Consider the following 27,840-nt stretch of genomic DNA (forward strand, 5'->3'; position numbering starts at 1 on the left):
CTAGTTGCCACTTTTTTCTGAAGTGGCATATGAACAAGATTTCTTTAAAAGTCAAGTTAGCATTTTTTCTGAATCACAGGGTTTGGGTTTTTTACTATCATTATAAAAAATTCTGCTCCCTATGATTAGGTGTTCTGATTCATAAATGGCTTGCTTTTAGTCTGCTTCTTGCTTCTCTGAGTCTTTTCCAGAAGCCCTCTGTTGCAACCTAATTCTCTCTTGGATGTTTCTGGTATTTTTGCTTACTATTTATGTATGACAAGTAGCTGGTAGTGGATCCCATTGTGATGTACAGCTTATAACTGAATAACTATCTGTTCCATGTTTGTGTTCTTTAACTCTGTTCTGTTTTTCTGTGGCAGTCCACCGATGTCTGTGAGCAGATACTGCGAGTGGTGAGTAGGTCCAGTCGATTGGAAGAACTGGTGCTAGAGAATGCTGGGCTTAGAACGTAAGTAATTCCTTTGAAATGTCTTTGAAATGTCGCATTAGTTACTGCTTACTCCCAGTAAAAGGGAAGCGTGTTAGTCAGAATTAGCATTAAAAAAGCTTGTGCTCGATGTTTACCTTGTTCTGAGGAGCCTGTAGTCACAAGCTTTTAATCAGGTTTTCCAGAGGTTCCTTATGTCCAAGAAATCCCTTTAAACTGATGGTTTTTTTAAGATTCTGCCTGGAGATTTGGGTTAAGTGGAACAAAATGGATTGGATGAAAGCATAAACCCTAAATCAGCACACACCATTCCTCTCCAGATATGATTGCCAATAGAAGCATGGACACCTTTTTATCATTTAAAAAACAGTGTTTGAGGTTTTAAGAAAGCGTATTATTCCATATTGCGTAAGAGATTATTGTTTCTTTACCAAGCAAGCTCTTTTTATCTTACTGTGGACTTCTACATTAGCAACTTTTTAAAAGAAGCTAAAAGTAGATAATTAAGTTTAATGCCTTGCCATAGCCTTAAAAAAAAGGTACATAAAGGTAAGCCATACAATTTAATCCTTGCATATATTTTAAATATGGTAAGTTGTAGTTACTAGGCATTTGGGGTTTTTTTCCTTCACAGGAAATAGGAGCAAAGTTCCAGTGACAAACTAGCCCAGTTGGAAGTATTTGTAGCTTGCGTTAGTGTCAGAGACCATATAGATAGGATAAACTCTAGCACTAATTTTTTTGTTAATAAAAAAAAATAAGTAGAAAGGTGGGAGAAACAACACTATACTGAATTACAAATAAAGAAGGGAAATGAGCACAGCAAAAATATTTGGTGTGCATTATGTTGTCTCCACTTCCATTGTTTGGGTCGTCTTCTTTTTAAAATGGGTTTTGCATTGGAATACCTTTAAAAGAAGATACCCTAATTGACAGAGGAAACTTGAGGTCAGTTTGAAATTACAGCTAAACTTTCTGATCCCTAGTGCACTGCCTTTAATAGCTGTCAGTGAGACATAAGCCCCTGATTGTAATCGCGTTTTTCTTGCCATATGCACCATGAAACCCAGTGATAATAATTAACATTAAAAGATACATTGACTGCCTTTGCACATCGCTCACCTTAATTTATCACATTTGGATTAACTTGGTTCAGTTTTAATGGGACTTGACAGATAATCAACCTGTGAATTTGGTTTTCATGTCTCCATCTACATGCACAGTGTTTGGCATTTTGCCTTGGTGTGTATCTGCTCCCATCAGCGTTGTCTGTTTTTGTCAAGGATGCATTTGTCAGTTTTGCCATTTATCATATCTGCTTGCTAGGAGGAAATCCTGTTGTTACTGGGTATCTTCCTTACATAGCTTACCAGTCATTTTTAATGAGCAGTGACAGAATGCCAAACCAGGGTTAAGAAAGAGCTACCAAGAGCAGTGCTTTGAGAAATAACCTGAGCAGCTGCCAGAGCATTTTTCTTCCTGCAGCAGAGTCAGTTTAAGATGTTTCCATTCTTTCCTACCTCTAGCCACTCGTTTCTGTGATTTGGTTTGGGCCATGGACCCATAAACACTTGTCATCCTCCCAGCTGATGAGACAGCAAGCTATTGTGCAGTAGCAGTCATAAAGACCCAGGACTAGGGAAGTGTGGACTTGCTGTTGGGGAAAACAGGATGTCAGGTGAAACTCCCTGTCTGATCAGACTTCTGCCTGTTTAGATGTTCCTGAAAATTTTATCCCCGTTGCTATTTCTTTAACAGACATAAGAGGTTCAGTCCAGATTACGTTGGATGGCTTTAGTGCATATGGCAAACATTAACGTTTTGATGAGGTGATATCCAGATTTCAGGGAAAGGAGAATCATTCAGGACAGCAGGTGTCTTAGAGGAATGGGACAATACGTGATAACCAGAATATTCATTTCCATGAAACTGGAAGGCAGGCTCTTCAGTCTGCAAAGGCCTGTTGGTAGGAGCTGGTGAAAATTACCTATTTGTTGAGCTTGCGTAGCCTCTGGAAACTGGCAGGCAGAATTTCCCTACCACCTTCCACACCATCTTCTGCAGCCTTGTTCCAAAGGGAGCGGCCAGCTATGACAGGGGGAACAGCAAAGGTGCCTGCTGCTGGTTTCTGAAGGGCCTTTTGACAGTGCTGATACATCTCATCTTCCTCTGCTGGTTGAGCTCTGAATGTTCTTAGATCTAACAGTGTTGGTCCCACACACATCCTCTTTTTTTTTTTTTTTTTTTTTTTTCTGTTACAGGGTTGTTATCTAGACAGTTCTTTTGGAATTGTTTGTCTCAGATTTCCAGATCTGTGGTATTCTTACCCTTGGTGAAATATCCTTACTCTGCCATACATATAGTTAAATTGAGTCTTTTTTGGGCTTTACCTCCAAGCCTGAATGTCCTCAATTCAGACAAGCATAGCTGTGCAATGTATACATAGTGAGTTTGATGCTTTATGGAAAATGTCAGACTTGCATTGCATGCTCTGTTCATGAAGTGTGCAGCCACAAATAGTAGTGAATTTTAGGACTTGAAACAAAGAGCGGGCAAAGGAGGGGAAGTGATGTTGCCCAGTGAGCAGAGCCCTGGTACCTCCATTTATGGCAGAGACTGCACATGGTTAGGGAAGCCTAAGGCAGAGCTGCAACATGGTTGGGAAGTACCCAACATGAGTAGGGAAGTTGTATTAGTTTTTTCCATGACATGACTCTTGGACCTCATGTGCCCTACATAAGTAATCCAGTGCTTTCTGGTGGCAGTCAATTTACTGTGCCTTTGCTAGGTAGTTCAGACACACCCCAGTTGTCCAAAAAGGTCTGGTAATCCTGCCTGTATTGGTGGTGGAAGCTGGAGCAGAGCTTGTAAACAAGCTTGGAGGTGTAGGCAGAATACGGTAATGACAAGAATCTGTTAGGGATAAAGGAGGAGGAGGAAACTCCTCATGAAGAAAGGGGTTTGTTTGGGTTTTTTGACTCAAACCTTCATTTTTCTTGGCTGGACATAAGAAGCTTGATTCAGTTGCCTAAGCACAGGCATCTAGTACCATTTGCAATGCTGGAGGGTATCCACAGAGTGTTGGCAAATGTAACTGAGGATCTACAGGAGATATGTAGTCTTCTGCAGCAGCAGCTGGTAGCAAAGCAGGATACCCTGAGGCCTGTCAGGTGGCAGATATTCAAGCCCAGAATTTCTTTTTGTTGAGTGTTTGTATTCATATGCTGCTTGTATTTTTAGGAAAAAAATACGCTTTTCCTAAAGGCAGCCCATCATCATGCATTTGCAGTGCTGGCACCTGTTCTAGCCCCAGGAGTCTGTTTAAGGGCACAGGATTTCAAAGGGAAACTAAACTTCCCTGGAACATCTCTGTACTCGAGTACACCTTGTAACAACAGATAACTAAAAGCTATTGAGGCTATTGCTGTCCAGTTGCCACTCTTTTCCAGATACTGGAAGAGGATGCTACCTCCACTGCAGTTCTCAGCACTCAGACTGATCTAGTAGTTTCATGGTACACAGGATCTGTCCTGAGGACAGTGTTAATTATCACTCTTCTAGCAATGTAGCTGGTAGTTCTCCACCACTGGGCTACAGGAGGTAAGATGATGTACTTTAGGGCAGAGATAGAAGGAAGCTCAAGGCATGTTTTTTGTTTCTACCTCAGTGTCTAACTTAGGTGAAGTAAGAGCATTGAAATTATAGTCTTGGTTTTAACAAAAGCACACAGTACAGCTAGTCTCTTAATATGTGAAAGCTTCCCAATAAGTACAAGGGCAGATTTGAGGAGAGCTGGTAAAAGCCAGTAGCCTTCTGACTTAATGCGAGGAACATGTCTCCACCAGAGTCTGACAGTGTGATTGTGTAGGAAAACCCAAGAGAGCTTTGGATTTAGTGCTGTGGGTGGTGGTAATCCAGCTGCAGCAAAATGAGACAGGTTTGCATTCCCTTGCCCTTCAAGTGGATTTGGAACAGAGGTAGGTGATGCTACTACAGCTACCTCCCATGCTTGGTTAAAGTTAATTCAAAGCTATCTGTGCTACCTGGTGCAGCTGTTGTGAGCGTTGTAGAACTGATACACCATCGTCTCTCTTGAGACCTGTTGGCTAGGTCTGTGGTCAGCAGATATGTACTTTGATGCTTCCTATTAAAGAAGCAAGAAAAGACCAGTTCATCAGTGTGCTGCTGTTCTCTGAGAGCGCTATTCCTGCTGTCTTACAAGGTCAGAAATAGTCCTGGTTTGTTGACCTTCTGGATATACATACTGCAAAGCCCATCTGTTTCAGTGACTGTTGGTAGAGAGCTGCTGCAAGTGTGGGGGTTGGCTTGCGAGTGAGAGAGGTGGTGGTACGCAAGTTGATGCATATATCCTACTCATGCATGGCATGGAGGAAGTGGAAGATGTGGTCAAGTTTTCACTTATTTGTGGAACTCTGATTTTACATCTTCAGACCTGTATCAAAAGGAGTCTGAGCTTTGATTGAGTGCCTTTCAGTCTCTTGGCTCACAGAATAAATAAATAATATAATAAATATTTTCATATAACTTTTCATATTATAGATATATATATAATAAATAATTACATTAATAAAATAACCTGCTTTGAAAGATAGTAAATTAGCCAGATAAGCTTTGTTTAGAGCTGTGAAGAATCAGCTACTGCTCTGCAGTAGGATAGACAACTTCTGACTGGTAATCCCCTTGATGCTTTTAAGCCTCAAATGTGCTGTTGATAGAGGAAATAACAGGATATTTTTTCTCCCTCTCTCTTCTTTTCTTCCAGAGATTTTGCACAGAAACTAGCCAGTGCCCTAGCCCATAATCCCAGCTCAGGACTCCATACGATCAACCTTGCTAGCAATCCACTTGAAGACAGAGGTACTGTAACATTTATATTTTCCTCTTTCTACACATGTAATGGGAGGATTACTGCTGCTTCATTCAGCTTTGCCTGAACAATAGGTTATTGTTCTGTGTGTAATGCTATTGTAAATACCTGTTGCTCACAAATTACTGAGAACTGCTATTCTTTTTTGGTTTATATGTATCCATTAGCTTGTTGAGAAATATTTAAATGTCTTAAACCAGGCATGGATTTCATTTACATTTCATTACATTTTCATACGGGTTTCTTTTAAAGGAAGGTAGAACACAGTGACTATTTAGGACTAGTGGGTAAATAGAATGGTGTGCATTTTTAAAGGCAGTGTAATCAGTTGAAAGATGAAGCATGAGGGAGATTTTAGATTTTCCTGATGGCTTTGTGTTTTTATTTCAGTCATAATTCTATATTTATATTCAGTATTGAAACGATTCCTTTTTTCAGCTTTGTGCTAGTCCATTGTGTTGCCAGTACTTGGCGATGTTCAGTAGTACTGGCATAACTGGCATCCTTTATGGAGCAAAGTGCTGTTGACTCCACAAGATGGAAAATCAAGCTGAACAGCTCAGCTTTTCTCAGGCTAGGCACCGCTAGGCATAATTTCAGTACATATCAAGTCATTCCCCTCCCTTGTCTACTCTCTTTTCACCCAAGAGGCATTTATTTTTAAAATAAGGTTACATTCTTTCAGTCTGGAGTTGACCCTTCGGCGCTGCCCATGTGAGATTTCCATTTGCTCCACTTAATGCATTCCAGGCACACAGTGTTCTGGCATCAGACTATCTTGTGCTTCTGTTTGGCCAGAAGAAAAATAAGAATTTTATACAGTGAACCTTTGCTTGTATTATTTGCTTTGTTTTGGGGAAATTTTTCAGTATCTTTGCTGTCATGTTTCAAAATGGAAACACTGTTCGTTTTGTTTACAGCCGAACTGACTCAGAATGGTGTTAAGTCAGTTTTGTAGGCGTCTCTCCTTTCTTGCTGGTTCAGCGAGGGGAAAAGAAGATGGGGAGGTGGTTTATTTTCTTTTCCTCTTTTTCTATGTCTTTTCCTTTGGACTAGACACAAGTATGAAAATATTTTTGTTTTTCAGAGTAGTTTTTTATTTAAAATTGTTCACATGAATTGCTACAATTCTTCTGATTACCTCTTGCCTGCTGATTACTGCATGCCATCCTTAAGAATCCACAGCACATGAAAGCTTAGGTTTTGCTGAAGAACAAGATACTACAATGTGCCGTAGGCCTAACTGCATTGTGCAAAAATTTCTGTTGTAAGCTGGAGAAAGGCTGTTACTTGTTGATTTTACTTTTGAAGAAGCATATTTAGATTGTGTTATACAAAAGGCTTTTTCAAAAGGAACTAATTTTTTCCCTGAAAGCAAAACAAATGACCAGATATTTGGTAGATACTCTAAAGTGCAGGGGATTTTTTTTTTAACTGAAAAAAAACCCTGAACATATCAATGTGGGCACTTTTTTTGCAACAAACCTAGAGATTAGACCCATTCTGCAGTATCCACATACAAGATACAAATAAGATGCAGAAACTACAACTTGGAGAAATTAGTAGGACTTCTTCATTATCTCAGTCTCTCCTGTCACACATGCAATTAAGATTTGACCTTTTCATTAGAGAATTAGAGAAGTTATAGGAGTATATGTGTCTTTTTCTTTTCTAAAAGAGAAATTAGCTATAATTGCAATGTGCAAATATTGCAGCTTTTCAGTTTAAGAAAGATTTACATGTCCTGTGATCTGATGTCCGCTGAGTGCAAGGTAGATTTGACTTTATTAGAAGGGGCAGCAAGCATTTCACAAATAAAAGCTGGCATAATGGAGATTCATGTAAAACCGTATGGATTTTGGAAAGTATCTCTTGAAATCACCTGCAGGAACTGGAAGTTCAACCAGGTTATTTTGCAGTCATAAGGGAAACAATATAGTTGTGTGAATTATGGGGAAAACCGTATCATTGTGCCTTGTTTGACCAAAACCCCACCCTAAGCTATTTTATATTATTGCGTACCAATAAGTAAAGATGTATTATTACATTAATGCAACTGTGTATTCCAATAACATGGGAAGTGTACTTAGCTTAACTAAGGCATAGGCCCTGACTTCAGTTCAAATACAAAGCAGTGTTTATATGAAATGAATTACACTGAGACCAGCCTCTTATTTTGTGATTGGCTTTGCTTTATAGTACTGTCAGTATTTGTGAGGCTATACCTGGAAAGTTTATTGTCATTCTTGGATTTAAAATCTAGCTATGCTAAAGCGATGGGAGCTTTGCTTTTGGCTCTAATAGGATCAGAATTTAATCTCCTATTTTGTTAAAAATAATGCAAAACAAACATACTGAAGCCTAGAAATATGCAAATTTGGAGCTGTGTGCCTGGATGCAGTTAACACTACTTCTGCCATTAGAGCTCTCACCCCTGTTATGAGGTTAGCAAAAATGGGTGGCTTAAAGAGTGCTCAAGAGCCAGAGTGACCAGAAGCACTTTTTCTTTTCTGCACCTGATTCCTGTATCTTATAATTGGGTGCATCCTTAACCCCTAGTGCTGCTAGAATGTGAAGATTATTCAGCCTGGCTAGAGTGATAAGTGGTCTGCAGATTATTAGCTAAATACAAAGATGGAGAGGTAAAATTATTTGTTGCACATCTTACTTAAAATGCTTCACAACAAAAATTACATTTGTGATATCCTTAATGATTCTGATTGTAGTCCTTTTTTACCTCTTGCCAGCATAACTCTACTTTGATTTTGAAAGTATATATTGTGACTAAATCAGCTTAACAAATGTGGACAATCAGCTGCAGAATATAAATTCTGAGGCCAGCTTAAGATAGATTGAGCGTCCTTCAGAGGAACTAAAAAGATATTTATTTTTTTTAAATAGTAGAGCTATGAAAGAAAATCCTATTAATATGACTTGCTTCATTCTTGCTGAAAGTTCGTTAGACACCCAGTTACCATTGTGCTTTAGAATAAATGATGCCAAGGCATCATGGGTTTAATATTTTGGCAATATAAATAAAATACAGTATGTTGTTTTGAGCTGTGTGGACATTGCACCTATCACCAGCATACACAGCATGCTTTTAAGAGACCATTTAAAAAACCCTTACAATATCTGCAAGGCAGCTGCTCTTTCATTATCAGTGATAGGTAAAATGTGATAAAAGCAGAGCAAACATATAAATATATGTGATAAAAAATATGTGATAAAAAACAGAGAAACATGTGACATACTAGTGGGCTGTTTCATGTCTGCATATGTGGAGAGGGGTATCGGCTTTTTCATTTACTGTGTTTTAAATCAAGTAAAAGGCTTTACCCGCTTTCTCTTTGCCCTTTTCTCTGTGAGTAGGTTGCTGTAGAGGAGTATATTTCACACCTCAGGTTAAGCCTGGAGTCTCTGTGTTGATTTATTCCTCTAATAAATATTTAAAGGATTGGTTCCATTGTTATTTAGGATGTGCCCTCTTAATCAAACTTAAATCTTTTGCTTAAATGGGTGGATTAAATTTATGGAGTGTGGAACTTGGATACACTGAGAAAGGGCTTTAATGAAAAGTGTGGGTTTGGATTTTTTTCCTTTTTTTTTTTTTCTTTTCTTCCCTTTTCCCGCTGAGGTAGTCCAGTCTGTGTCAGCATTTGAATAGATTTTTACTGTTTGGGATCACGATCACAAGTGGTTGTAGCATTTCCAAGCCTGCGTCCTCGCTGGTAGCTGTAGGTGGCCATTATGACTCAGTTGATGTTTCAGGTTGTTAGGGCTTACCCCAGAATAAGAGGGCAGTGTTAGCCAATGTGGGTTTCTTTCTTGCCTTGACAGCCCTTCCTTTAAAAAAAAAAAAAAGAAAAATAGTTTGAAGTTTTACAGGAGGTACCATGGTTGAGTTTTATTTTCTGGTTGGTTTTATGTTGTTCAGTTTTTTTTGGCTAAACCACAGACTTTCCAGATTTCCCAAGTGCTATTTGACACATGTAATACCTTCCCTTTGGCACCTTCTCAAAAGTATGTGTGTATTATATAGCTTTTAAAGTAATTAAGGTGGCTCACGGATAGTTAACAGCAAAATTCCCCGTCTGTTCAGTGGTTAGCAAAGGAGGGGTCTTGTATCGTCATAAAAAGACACAGTCATTTTGGGCCACACTCACAGTGAGTGTAGTTCCTCCTGTAGTTCCACCAGCGCAGTTTGCCCCTGATGTGATTGCCGGGAAAACCTGAGATCACACCATTGACCTGAAAATGGGCATTTTCTCTTTGCTCCCCCAATAGGTGTGTCGTCTTTGAGCATCCAGTTTGCCAAACTTCCAAAGGGACTGAAACACTTAAATTTATCTAAAACTTCCTTGTCACCTAAAGGTATGTTTTATAAGTATGCACCTTTTTCTGTTCTAAAAGTTTCAGGCTTCTATCCTATAATACCTTTTCTTACCAGATTATAAAGTAAGTAATTCTGTAAATGATTTTCATGTGTTTTCTCAACAGTGCAGCTGCTTTTTTGCAGTCCTGCGTTGCTAAACCGTGGGCTGGATTTTGTCGCCTTCAGTTCTTTCAAAAAGTTTTACTTGCTTCTGTAAACTTTGGGCTTGAACCTGTATTGTGAAGAAAGATAAATTTAGAATTGGCATATATGATATGTTTCATATGTGCTTCACAAAGATGTCTGAAACAAAAACGTGTAGGAAATTTTCCAAATGTTTTGCATGAAATTATTATATGAAATCAGGTGTTGTGACAAAGGCTGTTAAGTGATCTGCTCAGAGTAAAGACTGCTTTATTTTATAATGTATAAATTTCCAATTTGATATTGTAATTGAAATCTATGTATATTTTAACAGTAATAACACTACTGAAACAAGTCAGAAGCTTTCAGGATTTTTTTTTTGCATTGCTATTTTACAAATAATAGATGCAGTCACCTCTTAAACAGACTGCACAAACCAAGGGTCTCTCGTGTAGAATGTGGGTATTAAAAATAGAAAAAATGTGCTGACATTATTGCAGCTTTTTCACAGATCTTGATGACCTGGAAAAGATGAGCGAGTTATGATCTATGAAGGACATCAGTTGATAACAGATAGGAGCCATGCTCTTTTAGTCTTTTAATATTGCTCTGTGAAGTGCATATTCTGTGTTCTCCTAAGTTTTAAGGGTTGACCTGGGGGAATGTGGGTGGGGAGAAGGGTTTTTGTTTGGTTCGTTTTTATGAGTGTCTGTAGCTCATGTTATGGTTAATTAAGCATTAAACCCTAAATTAAATTTTTCAGTCATGATTTTAATTTAAAAAGACTTTATTAAACTGTGGGATTGTTTTTTTCCTACTGCTAACTCCAATTTTGGTGACAAGCAATTAAGAATCTTGATTCACCTTACATGTACTCTTGAAATTAGATGTTCATGAATTTGACAGATTCATGCAGTTCTGGTACATTCATTCATCCTGTGCTTTTCTTCATGTGATCTGAAGGATTTTAGCAATTGCTTCTGGTCATTGAGTCAAGAGAACACTCAAGCTACACTTCCATCTTCATAAAGAATAAATGCAAGCTAATGAAGTTCATCCACAAAACTCTTGTCATTAAAAATGAATTCTGAGGTTATGAAAGGAATTTGGAAGGTTTTTAGCACTTTTTTTTTTTTAAAGACTGTCTTTAAATAAAAGCTGAAAATATTCTCCAGCGTGTTTAACACTGACTTCATGTGAAGTCCAGGCTGCTTTGCAGTATCTGTTCTCCAGAGTGTAACATGTCATCGTGAATATTGTCCCATGGCAGCTCCTCTGTATTACTTAAAAAAGTATATGTACATCTTAAATTTGGAATTCTTATAACCTTCTGCACCTGAAGAAACTCAGCTTCACCTCTTCGGTTGCTAGCAAAGCCATCTATCTTAGTCAGTTTTTCTTTAATTTGGGATGACATTACTGAATTGGTTTTAACTTGGGAGGCCATTTTTGAACTTGTAATATTTTCTGTGGGGAAAGTCTAAAGGAGACCTTGGATCTTGGTTTCAATAGACTGCAAGGTGCATGGATTTTTTTTTCCCAGCCTTTTTTTTTTATTATTATTATTTTTATTTTGAGCTTTTCAGTTTCAGAAATTCTGTACAATCCTGGGCTGGTTTTGACCTTACTTAACAAGAACTTTCAATTTGAGATAAGTTTCTAAGATTGAGAAGTGAAGTTCAGGTGGTTACTTCCCAGCTGATCTTTCTTCAGATTTTGTATCTCAAAGTTCTGAGAGCTATTAACATTCTGAGCCTCCCGAGACTAGTAAAAGAGCATAAAAGATTGTCTGCAAATGAAAGTGAGATTACTGTTAGAGTATAGTATGAGGTAAGTGAAGTTCAAACAGAAATTTATTGATTTGAAGATTCTGGTTAAATGGAAAATTCTAGTATACTCATTCAAAGATAGGGCTTGCTTTTCTGAGCCTGAGCCAAAGGCTAATTGAAAAATCCATCAGTCACATTGTCTGCCTTCACTGATGTGGCTGATTTTGAGCAGTTGGCTCATTTTAACATGAAACAAGTAGCAACGTTACGGATTGTTTGATAGCTCTCCTTCTCCCTCAAACTCTGACGCTTCTGAATTCCCAGACTTGGTTCATGTTAGTATATGCGGAACTGTTGACAGTACAGTATATTAATTTCTACTTCTTGTTTACAAAAGGTGTTGAGAAGACACACTGAAGTGAATCCAGAGCTATAAGCTCTAGTGGTTAAATAGAACTTTTAGATCTTTCAAAGTTTCAAAAAGTGTCTGCGTTTTACCTGTATAGATAAGGTGTGGTTTCAACAATGCAATGTTTAGATGGAAGTAAAATTACACCAAATGGAAAAGTTTTGAAACTTGGCAAAGATGTCGCTGTGCTTTTGGTTCTTTTCAGTATCAAAAGTCTCCTTAAACCAAGAGCAATACTGCTAACATGGGAGACTTTTAATATTCGGAAGCTTGGAGAACTAAAGCACTGACATGGGGTATTTTGGTCTGCAGTGCCTTGCTAGCTGCTTCCTCCACATCCTCACTGGTAAATCCATTTTGTAACAGTTTTTAAGTGAAGAATGGATGTGTTCTATCCATTGAATGCCAGTCCATTTTCATGGTCGGTAGCTTTGAGAAATTGCCCAATATTGTGTACCACATCAAAACACCTGCCTATTTCACAACTTCAGCTGGGCACTTACAAAAAAACTACTGCATCTAGTAAAGGACACAGTAATGCTTGTGTGATGCTTATGTATGTGGTGCTTGAAAGGCCGTAATAGCTATCTACAATAAATTAAGAATTTGGTGATAAGCTACAGAGCCCTTAGATGAAAGTTAGATTTGAAGGACTTGGAAGTAGCCATGCCCTAGTTTGTATTTGGAAAAGCTGAAGAATTTCAGAGGAAGAAAGCTCTGACTGTCTTGTACCCAATGTGAGCTTTTTAATTTTAATGTGAAAAAATAGTATTTGTTCTGATCAGGAACTGGGAGTCTATGCATCTCTTGATATTTTAATTAACTAACTTTTTTCTGAAATTACAGGCAAATACATTAATTGAAATATTTTTAATTTCTAGGTCTCATCAGTCACTTCTGAAGTTCTGGCAATTATAATTGTTAATGTACTTGCTTTTCCACAGATACTTTCATCTAAATATTATTGTTTGCAGGAAGACACTGACAACATTCTGGAGTAAACTCTGTTTTAAAAATCTGTTTCAAAGAGGGATTGCACTGTTAAAGCCACTGTAGGCTTGGCAAAAAGACTTCTTCCCTGGATCTGGGACCTATAACATGCTGTGGCTCCCTCAGGACAGATGGTGGAGCATGGTCCAGAAAAAACGGGCATGCTGTGGCAGGGGAAGGGTGTCCTATCTGCTTGGTGATGTGTATTCCTCTGCTTCAATGGTGACAGGAGGTCATTAAACATTTGTGTATGTCTGTGTTCACTGAAATTGTGCACTTGCAGGGTCTGGGCCAGTTTTTTCTAGAGTCAACTAAGTTGAATATTGACCTTTCTTTTTTTTGGCAGGGGTGAATAGCCTTTCCCAGTCACTGAGTGCCAACTCACTGATCACAAACACGCTCATCTATCTTGACCTCTCAGGGAACGCGCTCCGTGGCGATGATCTTTCAGTAAGCGCTTTCTTCTCATTTGGGAGTTAATGAATGGATGTTTTAATTAATTGTTAAGAGAAAGGCAAAGCCACTTTGTTTAGATCCTTTTTTGCCAGCACATTTCTAGTGGGGATAGAAAACAACATTTTGATCTCTGCTCTTCAGTGTATAGTTAGAGAATTAAATTACCCCACATGACTAAAATCCACATAATTTAGGTCACGCTTTTAGTCTTTGGCTTCTGCTGGTAAACAACAAAACTGCAAGTGTGCCACTTGTTTCAGTGGACTGACCATGCTCCCCGAGTTCTGTTTAAAAGTGACCAAAGCTCAAATAAAAAAATCATCATCTTTTTAGGGATGTGTATTGCAAACTTTTCATTGGAACGTTGGAAACAAACAATTTCTTTTGATTTGGAAAGACTACATTTCTGGTTTTCGGTATTTTTGTTTGTGTAAATAAATGTGTACCTCCTTGACACATGCTGTTGAAGCTCATGGTTCTTTGAAGAATGTTACTATTTTTTAATTACTTTATTCAGTTTATCAATTGCCATAGAGGTGCAGCTCTATTTTCTCCAAAACAAAATCCAATTAGTTCTCAATTTGTACTTACTCAGTTCTTGACTGTTACATCTGTATTTCTCTTTTGCATCAAAAGTTGTGTGCATGTAAGTGTCAGGTTTTGGATTCTTTCAGTATTGATCATCTAAAATATACAACACTAGAGTCATCCAATCTTATGATTTAAAGTGCAGCCAGACATTATACTCTGACTTTTTCACAAATCTTACTAGTTTCAGGTTCATCAGCATACTCAAAGGGGTGTCTTTTCATACATAAGAGGTGAAAGTTTCACTGGGATGGGGATTTCAAAGGTAGCAAACAAATAGTTAAACGTAAATAAAGGCACAGTGAATTACTCTTTAAGAGAGAAAAACATAGCAAATAATGTAAGAACAAAAAGTAAAATAAAATGTACAACTTTGATAGGTAATGCTTAAAGAAACCTGATGTCTACCTACATTATTTTAAGGGACATAAATACAAAATGTGGGGCTTTTCTTAGCCTGTCAGAGAGAGAGAGATACAGTTCAAAGAAAAAGATTAATACTGAGATCTCCAAATGTGTGGAACAGTTTTCCAACTGAAGTAAGGCAATCCTGTTATTTAGCAATCAAAATAAACCCCTAGCGAAGTACATGGATTTTTAACGCAGGGACCTTTCTTGCACTGTAGGTATAGGGGCTAAATGACCCAATTTTTAGGAAGATGGATCTATTTTAGAAATTTAGAACATGCCCTGTTTGGCTGGATTTCATGTGGAGTTGAGCATTCTGTGTTTCCGTGAATTAGGTCATACTTTTATCTCTGTGTTGTTCTCTGAGCCTAAAAAAACCCTGCAAAATAAAACAGCATATAGTAAGAAGCTTTACGTATGCTAACCTTTACATGTCATATCCTATGCAATGCTGAAGCCATCAGTATTAAAATCTTGTTACCTGTTCTGTGTTCTCCCTTAAACATTTATTCATTGCTTCCCTTCATGCTTAAAGGGGCTGGCTTAAACTTACAAACTAATTAGCCTTTCTGAAAGGTAATAGCAATCTGAATGACATTCTGAGGTATTTCTAACTAAATTAATTATCATTTCTGTGAAAGTGAATTGCAACGTAACTCAAAACTTGTGCATGAAGAGTAAGGTTTGCTAAATGTAGCCTGAGCGCCATTTTTTCACTGTTACTTCAAAAAATGATAGCCTTCAAAAGTAAAACAGGTAGTATTGATTAGGAAAAGAAGTTTCAGACATAACTCTTGTAGTGCTATTTTATAATAAAAGCCTAAAATGTAATGAAAAATGGCAGTCCAGTAATTGGTGTCACAATATTAAAATTAATGTGGGTAATTCTTTTTTTTCCTCTGTTAATTACAGAGCCTGTACAATTTTTTGGCCCAGCCAAATGCCCTTGTTCATCTGGATTTATCCAACACGGAGTGTGCGCTAGATATGGTAAAGATTTTTTTGTGGAGATTCAAATACCAAGGGAACGTTCCCCACCTTCTATCTCTAGGTAGCTTTCTGGGTTAATATAAAGTCAAGTCAATATTCTCTGTTTCAAACCAGGTGTGTGGAGCCCTCCTTCGTGGATGTCTTCAGCATCTAGCTGTTCTTAGCCTCTCTAGGACTCTGTTTTCTCACAGGTACAGTTTGAATGTCGTTACTCTCAACTCCTGCAGTATTTAGTTTTATAATTTCTTGCTCTCGTGCTGCACCTTTCTTTTTAAGAAGAAATCTCAGACTTCATAGAAGTCTTAAAAGTCTTAGTCTCTCTTAAAGAGAAAATATTTTTTGAAAAATAGGTATTACTTATTCCAAGCAAAATGTTTTCTTTCGCTTTCCACTCTTTGCTAGATGGCTGTAAAATAAGCTACCTTGTCTAATATATTTTTTGTGATACTGATGCAGCGGAAAGTCTCTATATAGCTTTTGTCTCTAAGAGGCGTAACATCAGGCTTTGAAGTCTGACTGACATGACTCCTCTTTAAATTTTGGTTTTAAAGTTTGTATTTTTCAAGGTTACAAATGCTTTTTTTCCTTTTTTGCCCTTTTCTGGGAGGAACTTCCTTTGAAAGTCTTTGAGACTGAGCATTGTAGAATACTTGCATTGTAGGAAATATTAATATTAGCTTCTGCTTTCTTCAAATCAGTGTCTTGGGTCCATATCAGAGATGATACCTAATTGGGGGTAAGCTACTCCAGTGTGGAGTAATTATTTTTAGTAGTGAAAAGGCAATTTCAAGGGGTTGTAATGTCCTGTTTGATCTTCTGCTCATAAGTATGTTCATTATGAAGCAGGCCTAAATGATCATTCTTTGTAGTTCACGAAACAGAAGCTAGATAATAATGTCTTTTGTGCAGCCGTGCAATGCTGAGGATCGTTCGTTGAATCAACATTTTGATGACATTGTATTTCTAAGCTAATTGAGAGCCACTGATTACAGAAGTATTGAAGGTAGAGCAAATTAAACATGTAAAAGATCATTACAATTCTGATGGCTTGCGTTCACTATTTATTGGCATGAGGAGTCTAGATGCTGCTACTTAATGAATTTGTTTACTTACAGAAAAGGAAAAGAAGTCCCTCCCTCCTTCAAACAGTTTTTCAGCAGCTCACTTGCTTTGATGCAGATTAATCTTTCGGGGACTAAACTCCCTCCTGAGCCTCTAAAGTAAGAATTTAATTTCATTTTCTGCTGTTGCCTAAAACCTAGTTTGCATTGTTGTGTGAGTGCCTCTTATTAAAACTGAAAGGGGAAGGATTTTGCCTTTTCCCCCCGCACTGTACATTATTGATATTGCAAGGGTGAGTTTCATAATGATCACACATTCAAGAAATGTCATTTCCGTCTCACAGTTGAAACTATTAATCATATTTTTTCTATGGGAATGTCACAGCTCTTTGTCTTCCATCAACATTTTTTGTGATATGTTTCTTGCGTTGTGGCTTATGAACAAAACTGTTTGCTTCACAATAAAATGGGATTACTTGTGTGAGTGCCGTTCCTTTGAGGCTGCAGTATTGCAACAGCCATTGTGAAACTGAACCTGTGGCAGTGCTTGGGAGGAAGGACCTATTGCACAGAGTTAGGCCCTCCGGTTTGGGGCAGAGGTGATGGCAGCAACCTCTAGGAATGCTAAGTGTAATGTGCCTGCTATATGTTACCCATCCTGTGGCTGACAGGTTCTGGTGATATGGATTGGGTACTGGAGAGAAACAGCTTATGACCAAATGCAGACTGAGGGAAATTGCAGAGCACTGTGTCACTCTTCCTGTGAAGTGTGTAGTTTTGAACTGTGGTGAACTTCCCAGGCATAAAATGGAAAGGTGTGTTTTAAAGTCAAGATAGGTCTAGTAGATAGGTCTAATCTAGATAGGTTCTGTGATTCTGGAAGAATCCTTGTCTTTATTGGGCTAAATTAAAGCAAGCGCTCTTTCTGGAGTGTCAGCTTGCTAGCTAATAATACGCATTAGCATACACAACCCTATTTGTAGTAGGCAGCTAGGCATGTTCACTTGCCATTTTGGGGAACACACCTCCAAAATCCTAACCTGGACACAGATACAGAGATATGTATGTATATATATGTATACGTGCATGGTTGGGAGCCTGCCTCCAGAGGGAGAACAAGGAAGGGAAGTGGGCAGTAGCTCAGCAAGGGAGTAGCTAATGAATGGAAGCTGACGGGCAAAATCAGAGATGTAGGGTATATAAAGAGTAGTTAGTGAGTGCCACATGGAAAGCTTTGGATACACTCTGGGGGAAGCTAAGGGAGAGAAAAGGGGCAAGGGCCACACAGGAAACAGTAGTGTACATTGGGGATTTTTTTTTTTTTTTCTTAAAGTAATTTGGCATTGGAGAGGACAGTACAATATGATGCTTAAGTAAGTTGCACTGGATTTGAATAAATATTCAGCTGCAGGAGCTGATCATTTTAGCTCTGACCTTTCACTCTGTTCTGTGTGATGCCCTGGGTTGCTGTCTTGCTTGCTTAGACTTTGCTAGGATGAGGAAGGTGTGTTAACTGATGTGTTTTCAAACAGAAGGTGATTATTGAGAAACACATTGCTTGATTCTGATTAATTCAGGGCTATTGATTCTGTGGTGGAGGGCAGCAGGGAGCTATATTCAATGAAGCAAGAACAGAGGACGTATGTGACTAGTACACAAGACAATCTTATCAGTACTACAGGGAAAAAAAGTATGCTGTGAGACACTGGATAGATCTAGTCAGATTGGAAAAGGTGAGAAGCCCCAGATACTAAAGTTCATATTTAGCTCTTCTCCTTAGCATGTTTAGTATCTCCTGGGGTATGAGGACTTTTGGCAGGTGAGCGCTCTACAATTGTCTGTGCTCATGGAAGATGTTTTTGTCTTAATTTATCCCAAATACTTGTGACCCCTTTATCTGCCAGCTGTGCAGCAATTGAGATCTTCCCAGTCTTTTTCAGACAAAATATCTGTATTAGCCAAAACCTACTCTGTTGATAGTGTTTAAGCTAATCTGGCTCAATTTGACTGAATTGGGTTGGAAGGAGTTACTTGCATTACTGGCGTTGGTGGAAGTAAAGAGGCAATGATGGATACTGTAGGACAAGCTGAGAGCAGAAACCTCTTTTTCCAGCACAGACAGCTCCAGAAAGGAACATCTGTCCAAAGTCCAGCTGGACAGAGATGGTCTCAGTGTACATGCCACGCTCAGCTGGTTGGCATGGACTTCTTTTGTTTTGTTCTGATGGCAATGTTCACCTCTGCCTAGGAAGTAGGACAGAGCTCTTAAAATTTTTTTGGTAGTTTCTTTGATGTGCTTTCTCTCTGACCTGAGTGTTTTCTTCAGTCTGAGCTGAGTGTATTTCATAACAGTACAGAGAACTACGATCTACAGCACACCTTGCTTTCCCTCTCAAACGCAGGATGGCTTGCTATACACTTCAAAAGCATCCTGTGGAAGTCTGTCTGGTGTTCTGAGGGTATGCTGTATCCTGGGGCAGCTGCTTAGCCTTTTGGTCTTAACTGGTAAGAAATTACAAAACTTCTATAGAACAATCAGGATCATAGGATTTGTTAAAGACCAAATGATGGAAAGACCTTTTTTCAAACAGATGTGTTTGTCATTGCCAAGATTGCAATGGAATATGAGGGATGGTTTCTAGAAGGAAAAATAAAAATGACATAGTGTATGGGACTAGTACTTCTCTGGCATCTTTCATCAGTGCATGTCAAAAAGCTTTTCACAATATGGGCCTTGGAACTCTCCTGTGGCAAGGGAGAAGTTCCTTTGTGTCCATGAACCAGAGGTCACAGAGTTGGATGTGTGAGTCAAGATCAAGCCTTCCTACAGAAAAAGATTATAGATAAAATGCAGATACGTGACACCCTGAGTCCCAAATCTCCCTGATTAATTGTTATGTGACTTCTTTCTTATCAACTTCCTTTAGATCAGCAGTTGTGGTATGTTTAATCACATATGCTAACAGTGAGTTTAAAGATGTTGGTTAGTCAGTGCAGTCAGCAAAGGAGATGAGCTGGCTTGTACAGTGATGGACCTGTTAATACAAGTCAAGTCTTTCGGGAAAGAAGTTTGGTAATAAAACTGTACTGCGATGATGCCACATAGTAAGTGGGGGAAATGGTGGTTTTAGTTCTTATAGTTAATATAGTTAATGTTCCATCCCTGCTTGCTCTTTGTTTTGTTTTGTTTTTTTTTTCTTAACTGAGTGAAGCAGTTTATACTCTCTTTTCCTTGTTTTAAGTGTGTGTTGGCATTTTTGTTCATTTACAGACATTACCGAAACTTTTATTTTGATCTGTCAGTGCTTTGACAAGTTTCTGATATGCTTCTCATGCAAATGCTAATTACAAGGCCAATTGTTGCATTCTACATCTAGCACAATTAACAAGACCTTTCCATGTATTGTATTGCCATGTGTGTGATTTAAACATAGTGGCTCGGTACAATTATAATATGTCTGCCTTCAGTGCCTTTAAATGATGGTAATTTTTCATGACAAAGAATTGAGAAATCATGAGATTTTCTTAGGATGAGTTTATAGGGAAGAGGTTAGGAAAAAAACAACCCTTTTTTCTTCCTGTGAAGAGTATGTTTGAAGCAGCATTGTGTCTCTTTTTTTAATCTGCATTTTTTTTACGGTTGCACTGTATTTTTTTATGATACCTCAAAATGTGTAGGAAGTTCTTTGTAAAGTCATCATCATCCAGACTAACTGAATAAAACCATGGTAGGGAAGGAAATACAGACAATGATTGTCTAAAAATTTTTAAGAAGTTTTGCAGAGCTCTCACGTTTTTTTTTGGTCTTATATTAATAGCTTAAGAAGTAAATAAGCATAAGATATTTGCCTTTATTTACAGTGAAGGTCTGATTAACATCCTTTACCTGCAGAACAGATATAAATAGGTTTAAATGAAAAACCTTCCCGGGGCTGCACATTTTAAATACAGCTTTTACACACTACTTGCATAGCAAGTGTGTAGGCAAATGGCTCAGCAAAATGAATTGCTTTTTATGTCTATGCATCAGTAGTTTGGATTTTGTTAGCTTGCTTTTGGCTGAAATGAAGTTTGGGAAGGAAGTCATTCTGTTAGTCTGTTCAAGTACTAATTCAAAGCAGCATCTATTGTAGAGATACTAGAAAGTATACACAGATTGTTTGCTCCTTCTGTAAGACACACACTGTTGTGCTTCTTGATTTGACACTATTAATAAAAATGTGATACACTAACTTTTATATGTGGAAACAAACTTCTGTAAGGCTATAAAGGTGGATTTATGAAAATCATAATCAGTTGTTGCTACACTTGTCTGCCATTCTGCGTAAAAATAAAGGATACCAGTGTCTGGGAATATAATTTTGAAATCTGTAAATATTTATTGGGTTGCAGAAGTGGAGAATTGTGTGATATTTGAACACGATCCCAGCATTCGAGTGTAACAGGCACTGTGCCTTGCTGAAATGGCTGGCTGCACTGCATCTTGCATGTATTTAAAAACCACGTTTTTTTCCTGAATTTTCAGAAAATCAGAGTTAGTGCAGTCATACAACAAACACTCCTTTTGTAATCATTTGATGCTGTTTGAAAGCAAATGTTGAAGAAAATTCATCTCTGATGAATGTTACTAAATGTTGATGTAGCATTAGTTTTATGATTTCTTTATTAGCCTTGCATCCCTGCAGTTTTTGAAGCTGCTGTAGTGTTCCAAGTGTGGCAGGTTTGTGCTGACATTGTCATTTAAGAAATAACTGCTCAGCTGGTGTGGTTTTGGTTTGAAATGGTTCTTTGCATTATAGGTGTATTAACCTGTGATTGCTTAGATGATGATGTAAAGCTGCTTTTTTTTTTTTTTTTTTTTTTTTTATTTAAATGGTTCTAAAATTGATCTTTTTCAGAGCGCTTTTATTAGGCCTGGCTTGCAATCACAATCTGAAGGAGGTGTCTTTAGATCTCAGTAGCTGTGAGGTAAGGAATATTTATCAGGATGTGTTCAAAAGATGCAATGATGTGGAATTAGAGTTCCCATGAAATCCAATGGGTGAGATATTCTTTCTCTGTAGTCCAAAGTTGTGGGAAAGGTAGAACTCGGAGAAACAGCAAAAATCAGCTGCTGTGTGTTAACAACATCCTAAATAATGAGCACAGAGGTTCAAAGCACCTGCAGCACCAGATTGGCAAAACCCTCCTTGCAGTGTAGCTGTTCTAGATACTGAGCCAGCACTCACTTGCTGCTTGGCAGCTTCTGCTCTCTGGTGCTGTGATTGCAGGGGAACCTGCAGCAGGACTTTCTAAGGTGCCCAAATTTGAATGGGTCCAAGGAAGCAGTATGCCCCAAAGGCGTGTCTGTGGTTCCATTGTCTTCCTTCAGAACTGGAGACGTGCTTCCTCTTCTGCAGGTTTGCTTTTTAACCTTGAGAGAAATTCTGCTTTCCTAATCAATTAATCAATTCAGGCCAATAGGGAACTTTGGTAAAAGTTGATTGAAGCATGTCGTTAACACAAGATGCACTGTGCAAATGGCTTTAAGTATCTCAAGAATAAATGAAAACAATTGTGGCAGCTTGATTTGCTTTATCTTGTTTCCTCTTGCTTCTCTGTGCTTTGCTGTGCACACTGTTTCCCAGGATTGTTCATACTCCCGCAGGATGGTACCTGCATGGCTACATGAGGCAGTTACATAGAGAACTGTGTGGACCCTGCCAAAAACATGAACCAGCTTAGGCTGTTATTTAAGCTACAAAGAAAGTCTCTTATTTGTTAGGCAAGTTTTTCCAAGTCCCTTACCTGGGTATTAACTGCTCTGGAAGTACCTTTCAAATGGAATGGTTTCCCTTTAAGTAGAAAACATGCAATTTGATGAACGTGTTGAGGTGTAGTAATCCTTGCCTTAGGTTGGTGGTGGATTGCTTTTGCAATGTGCACGTATTTCCCTATGAAGAAAAAACCCAAATTGTTGTGAATCCATTTCATAGTTGTTTTGATATTTTATGCTTTTTAAAAAGTGGTATTACTTTGAAGAGCACTACATGTAAATTCCAAATAGAAAAGCTTTCAAGTCAAGTACACATGCTGCTGACTTCTGAGTAGAGAGATCAGATGGATGATAATCTTTCAGAGGGAGGAAGGAGAAAGGAGGTGTATTTAAAGTAACAAAAAATCAAGTCCTGTAATCATAACCTTAAAGGGATAAGTTAATAAAACACAAACACAAATAATGAGAGTATAAGTTAGCATGTAAATCAACAAGGGTTGACAGGAGTGAAAATGTTATCCTTTCATTAAATAACCCCCAGGATGGCATATGGAGGAGCCCTTTGAGGGACTTTATTGGATACCAAAGCACATGTGGTCGTGGCCAATTCTCATGATAGAAAAGAAGGAATTGTACCCAACTCAGTATTGCGTTCCTGTAGCTGGTCCCTCCAAACCGAGAGCATTTCCTTAGATCCTTCCCTTAACATTTTTTCATGTCACTGAGCTTTTTCCATTCTCATGTGCTTTGGAAAGAAGTTGTGCTTCCAGCAGCAGGGAGCTGGTGTGCCAGGAGTTGGGAGTACTCTCAGTGGGCCCAGCACTGCAGGGTCCTGCTCCACCGATGTGAGCTGGGCAGGGTGATCTGCACGCCGAAACAGTCATGGGAAGCTCGGAGCCAGTGACCGTCACTACTCCCAGCTCCTGCAAGCACACGCTGTTAGGAGGCTAGACGGCTGATGCTTCAGCTTTGCCCTCCTCTTCCCTTCATCAGGCAAGCTGTACTTTACTATGGAAGGATAAACCTGTGTTCCTTCCCTCTCCCACCACTTTTTATTTGCTCTCATAATTTTCTGGTATATTAACTCCAAGCTTAATCATTTTATATCGCTTGTTTGGTTGTTTTTTTATTATTTTTACTATGAAAATTACATTTTTATTTCTACCTGCTCAGCACTGATGTATTTCACTCTTTTCCCTTCTGCTTCCCTTAGCTTGGTCACTGTGTAAGTACCCTCCATGCTTTAACTTAATTGTTAAATCAGTAAGCAGCTTTGTTTGCCCTGCCCATATTGGTACCTTATAGCTTTGAACATGCTTGGCATTTTTAATTGTTGAAGGGTTGTTCTTCATAATTTGAATAAGAGCTTGTCTTTGTAGTCTCAGAAGTATGTCATATAGGAGATGTTGCAGATGGTTGTGGGTTTTTTTAGTATCACAATTCACATTGATGAAATAGCCCTTCAATTAATCTCTGCTTTTATATATATTATTTTAATGCAATTGCAATAAATTTTGATCCTGAAAGTCAAGTTGTTACCATCACCCTCAGATTAAATAGATAACACCATTTGTGCACATGAAACTTGTGTATTTAAAATGTTGAATATAGAGTTATTGGTACAAGGTTGAAAGCTGCTCCTGAAGAATTGTCCACTTCAACTCTCAAAGTATATATATAGCATAAGCATTTGGATTCTATTGTGAGTCTCATTTTAGTTTGTAGAACCTTTACCATACCAACGACCAATCCAAGACTGCATATATTCTGCCAGTTCCGTATATTCTGCAACAATAGGTGTGACACTGTATACAATGGCTGTCTTGTGGTGGCCCATGCTGAGGGAGCAGCAGAGAGCAAAGCTGAGTGATTTTGGCATTCATACACCAAATGTTACAAATGCTTTACAAAAATAAATTTTAGTTAAAATTGCACTATTTCTGGCCCACAGACTTTAATCTGGCCACTTGAGAGGATAGGGTGAAGGATTGGTAGGCTTTATTTTATGCAGAAGAGGCAAGGTGCCCTTATGTTCTATATCTGTTATGCTTCCAGATGAGACTTATGATTTAGATGTTGTCTTTGATCACCACTATTCTTGCAATGCTCAGGCCAAGTTATTGAGCTGCCTGTTAAACAATGACATAGTTCAAGCTTTCTAAAAAGTGCCAAATCAAGTCTTTATTGGAAAATCCTTCTAGAAGGCATTTGTGGTTCTTTAATTATAGTATGGATAAAAGGGACTATTTACAGAAATATCAGCAGGTTGATTCAGGATATTTAGCCAAGTCAGTCAGCTATGTAAAATATTACTTACTTTTTATGCACAGGAAGTGAAAAGACTATTTCATGTTTGAAAAAAAACTTTCCTTTTTTTTTTTTCTTTTAAGCAAGGAAAGTGAAAATGGAAAATGTGAAAACAGAATTTTTGTAGAACTTTTCCCCTCTTTTGTCAAAGTCATTTTCTGGGGGATGTGTATAAAGTGAAATGCACTTTATATAGTTTGCATAGCTGCAATAAATAAGAAAATGCTTTTCCTTCTTTGGAAAAAAGGTATGTTGCATTGTTTAATTCAGTAGCATTAGTGAAAAAGTGTGTAAGTTTTCATAACTTTGATTCTTAATGCTGATTTTTCCCCTAGGCCATTTCATTGTTTTTTCATTAAATCCTGACATTTCTTTTACATTAATGTAATATTTCAGATGAATAATATCATAATTAATACTTTCTAGCTAGGCATTTTTGTTATTGTTGCTGGTTTTCTCTTTTATGCCTATTTTAAAATTAAGAATAATGTAAATTACTGATTTCTCTTGTTTATGGTCTTTTGTGGCCATTTTACAATTGAATTATTTAAATTTTCAATAACAGGAAAACATAATTTTGTTGGGTTTGGGGGTTTTTCATATAACTTGCTACTCATCTTTGATCTGGGCACCCTAGTATTGTGCTAAGAGCTGAAGGAAGATGCATACTTTAAGACTTGACTGTAGTTGAATTCAAGGGTGGCAGTGTTGCATGCTTATAGGCTGGGCTAAGTTAGTTTATTTTTCTCATGGGACGTTGGAAATGTCCTGGTCCTTTCATGTAGAGAACCCACACCAAAGTCCTGCAGTCACTGCCTGGCACAAGTGCTAAAGGATTCATTGTGTTTACACAATTTTAAGTCTTTTCCTGATTTAACTGCTGAGCAGTAGTTTTAAGAGAAAGGAAAGAGAGTCCCTTTTCTCATTTATGGCAAATACTGAGAATGAAGGATGAGAATGGTAGGAAAGCGTTCATAGGCCGTCACCTTGATGTCTATAATTTCTTCTGTCGCTATTGGTTTGGCTGCTGGTAGTGCCTTCTGTATTCACAAAGCTCCTACCACTGTTTTCTGTGTGATCTTCAAACCATAACTAGTTTGCAAAAACGGATGATGTTTTGTCTCTAGTTAAGATCGGGAGGTGCACAAGTCTTGGAAGGATGCATAGCAGAAATACACAATATCACCAGCCTAGATATTTCAGACAATGGTAAGTACACAGAACAGGAATGGAGGGTCATGCAAGCTGAGAATCTGAAAAATGCTTTTTCTTTCTGCTGAAAGTAATCAAGGATGGTCATTCTTGCTTTATGATTATTGGTGATATTGATTATAGAAATGTCTCAGACCAAGAACTCCTATTGATACAAAGTGTGTAAGAAATGTTAATAGGCTAACGGTACCCTCAGAAGTTTGTTGTTTGAGATCAATGTAACAGCAGAATAAATTGATTGCAGCAAGTGTCAGATCTAGAGGAAAGTGGGTTTAAGTACAAGAGGATGAGAATTTAAATGGGAAATGAAAGTTCAGTGAAAGAAGGAAGGGAAAGTATCAGGTACAGAACGAAACTGAGATTGTGACACTGAAGAAGTGAGAGTGAAATTTGAAGCAAACAGTCAACCAACTTCAGGTCAGGGAAGGCCTGTCTTTGGTAAAGTCTTGGACTACTCCTGCTTTGGAGGCTCTGTGCTTCCTAGCTGGGAATGCCAGCTGGCTTCTCATCTTGCAGACTCCAGTGTAGATGTATGAACTGGAAGAATTCACCTGCTGTTTGCCCCTCTAACAGCCAGATGCAAAAGTATTTCAGAAAGAGATTCTCAGTGTAGTTGAATGCCCAAGAAAGGTGGGATGGATTAGCCAGGGGAAAGCTTTGGGAGCTACTGACTCAGCCCAATTATGTAAACAGATTTATTACTATGAAAAAATAAAGGTATTTAACATCTAAATTATCCTGTGGATCTGGATCCTAAGTCATTTAATATTACTAGTGGACTCTTCAAACACACTAGTAGTTTGGGAGTACAATACTATAGCAAGCTACTTTTCTTACTCGGCAGTAGAATAAAATTTGGCTTCTTTTTTAGGTCATTTTATTCATAGCTTGTTATGTTAGCCTTTTTCACTTGAAGGCTTTGAGACCTTGTTGGTACACAGCCCTACTAAGACTAAATAGCAATTAGCCTGGTCTCAGAATTCTCAAAGGAACCTTAAACTCTGCCTGACAATGCAAGGAACTACTTGGGTGGTTGGACTATGGATAAGGGACCATGCCTCCGGTCTGTGTTTGAGAGGTGTCTTCAACGGCTAATGAGAATGGAGATTTAAAGAGTTCATTTTAGAGAAAGCATTTATTCTCATAGAAAAACAGGCAAAAAAAGAGAAAGAGATTTAAAAATAGAAGATTGGAAATTTTTCTAGAGCTCATGGAAATTATACCAGTATAGTTATTTGAATGAATATAGTGTTAATAATTGGACCCTGTCTGAGTCTTTTGTGAAAATGTATTGTAATTCTTGATCTAATCTGATTCTTTACAGGCCTAGAATCTGACCTCTCAACCCTTGTAGTCTGGCTTAGTAAAAACCGATCGATAAGACACTTGGCGTTAGGCAAAAACTTTAACAACATGAAATCCAAGTAAGGCTTTTCGTTCTTTTAAATAACGAGACTGGATAAGGAGAAGCTGCTGATTTCACAGTCTTCCTAACTTTTCTTCCCTCAGAAATCTCACTCCAGTACTTGATAATTTAGTTCAGATGATTCAAGACGAGGATTCAGTGAGTATCCTTCTGCCTGCTATCATCATGTGTATTTGTATCCTCACAACCTATTTCTGATTATTTTCTTCAATGTGTTAATTTGCTGCATAAGATTTGATTATGATCCTGCACAGACACATCCAACATTTTGTTTTTGTTTTTTTCAAATAGTAATTTGGATTATGTAGGAACATGTAGGTGAATGTTTCTTAGAATAGTCTTCGGATCCTTGCTTGTTGAAAAATTTTCTTTGTAAATAGTTGGATGTGCATAACCCAGTTGCTTTAGGTCTAAATTATACAGCTCTGTAGGCACATGTCTTCAAAACTTTTGTGTCCTGGTAGGAGGTTACAATGGTAGCGTTCTCCAAGTGGTGTTACTCCTTCAATAACAGGATTTTTATTTGATGTTGTTTGGTTTTGTGGTTTTTTGTTTTTATTTTTTTTTAAAACTAACAGAATGCACTATTTCCTGATAGCTGTTCTTGGGTATTAGCATTTATTTTTTTTTGC

The 27,840-nt window shown here is 38.0% G+C and overlaps 1 protein-coding gene across 8 annotated transcripts in view; it reads left to right on the forward strand.

Moving 5' to 3' along the window:
- CARMIL1 (capping protein regulator and myosin 1 linker 1) overlaps nucleotides 1-27,840 on the forward strand; it is a 269,902-nt gene that overhangs the window by 100,538 nt on the left and 141,524 nt on the right. For all 8 annotated transcript variants that reach the window (XR_013926627.1, XR_013926628.1, XR_013926629.1 and 5 more), the window contains exons 10-20: nucleotides 363-451; nucleotides 5,214-5,308; nucleotides 9,606-9,692; nucleotides 13,352-13,455; nucleotides 15,370-15,447; nucleotides 15,562-15,638; nucleotides 16,563-16,667; nucleotides 21,407-21,476; nucleotides 25,698-25,779; nucleotides 27,107-27,206; nucleotides 27,292-27,346. Coding sequence is in view for 5 of the 8 variants with exons in the window: in XM_080378536.1 (XP_080234662.1) it covers nucleotides 363-451; nucleotides 5,214-5,308; nucleotides 9,606-9,692; nucleotides 13,352-13,455; nucleotides 15,370-15,447; nucleotides 15,562-15,638; nucleotides 16,563-16,667; nucleotides 21,407-21,476; nucleotides 25,698-25,779; nucleotides 27,107-27,206; nucleotides 27,292-27,346 (942 nt within the window). In the remaining 3 variants the exon portion in view is untranslated. The remainder of the gene's footprint in view (nucleotides 1-362; nucleotides 452-5,213; nucleotides 5,309-9,605; nucleotides 9,693-13,351; nucleotides 13,456-15,369; nucleotides 15,448-15,561; nucleotides 15,639-16,562; nucleotides 16,668-21,406; nucleotides 21,477-25,697; nucleotides 25,780-27,106; nucleotides 27,207-27,291; nucleotides 27,347-27,840) is intronic.

This window comes from Falco punctatus (genome assembly GCF_963210335.1).
Source record: "Falco punctatus genome assembly, chromosome: 3".
NCBI lineage: Eukaryota > Metazoa > Chordata > Aves > Falconiformes > Falconidae > Falco > Falco punctatus.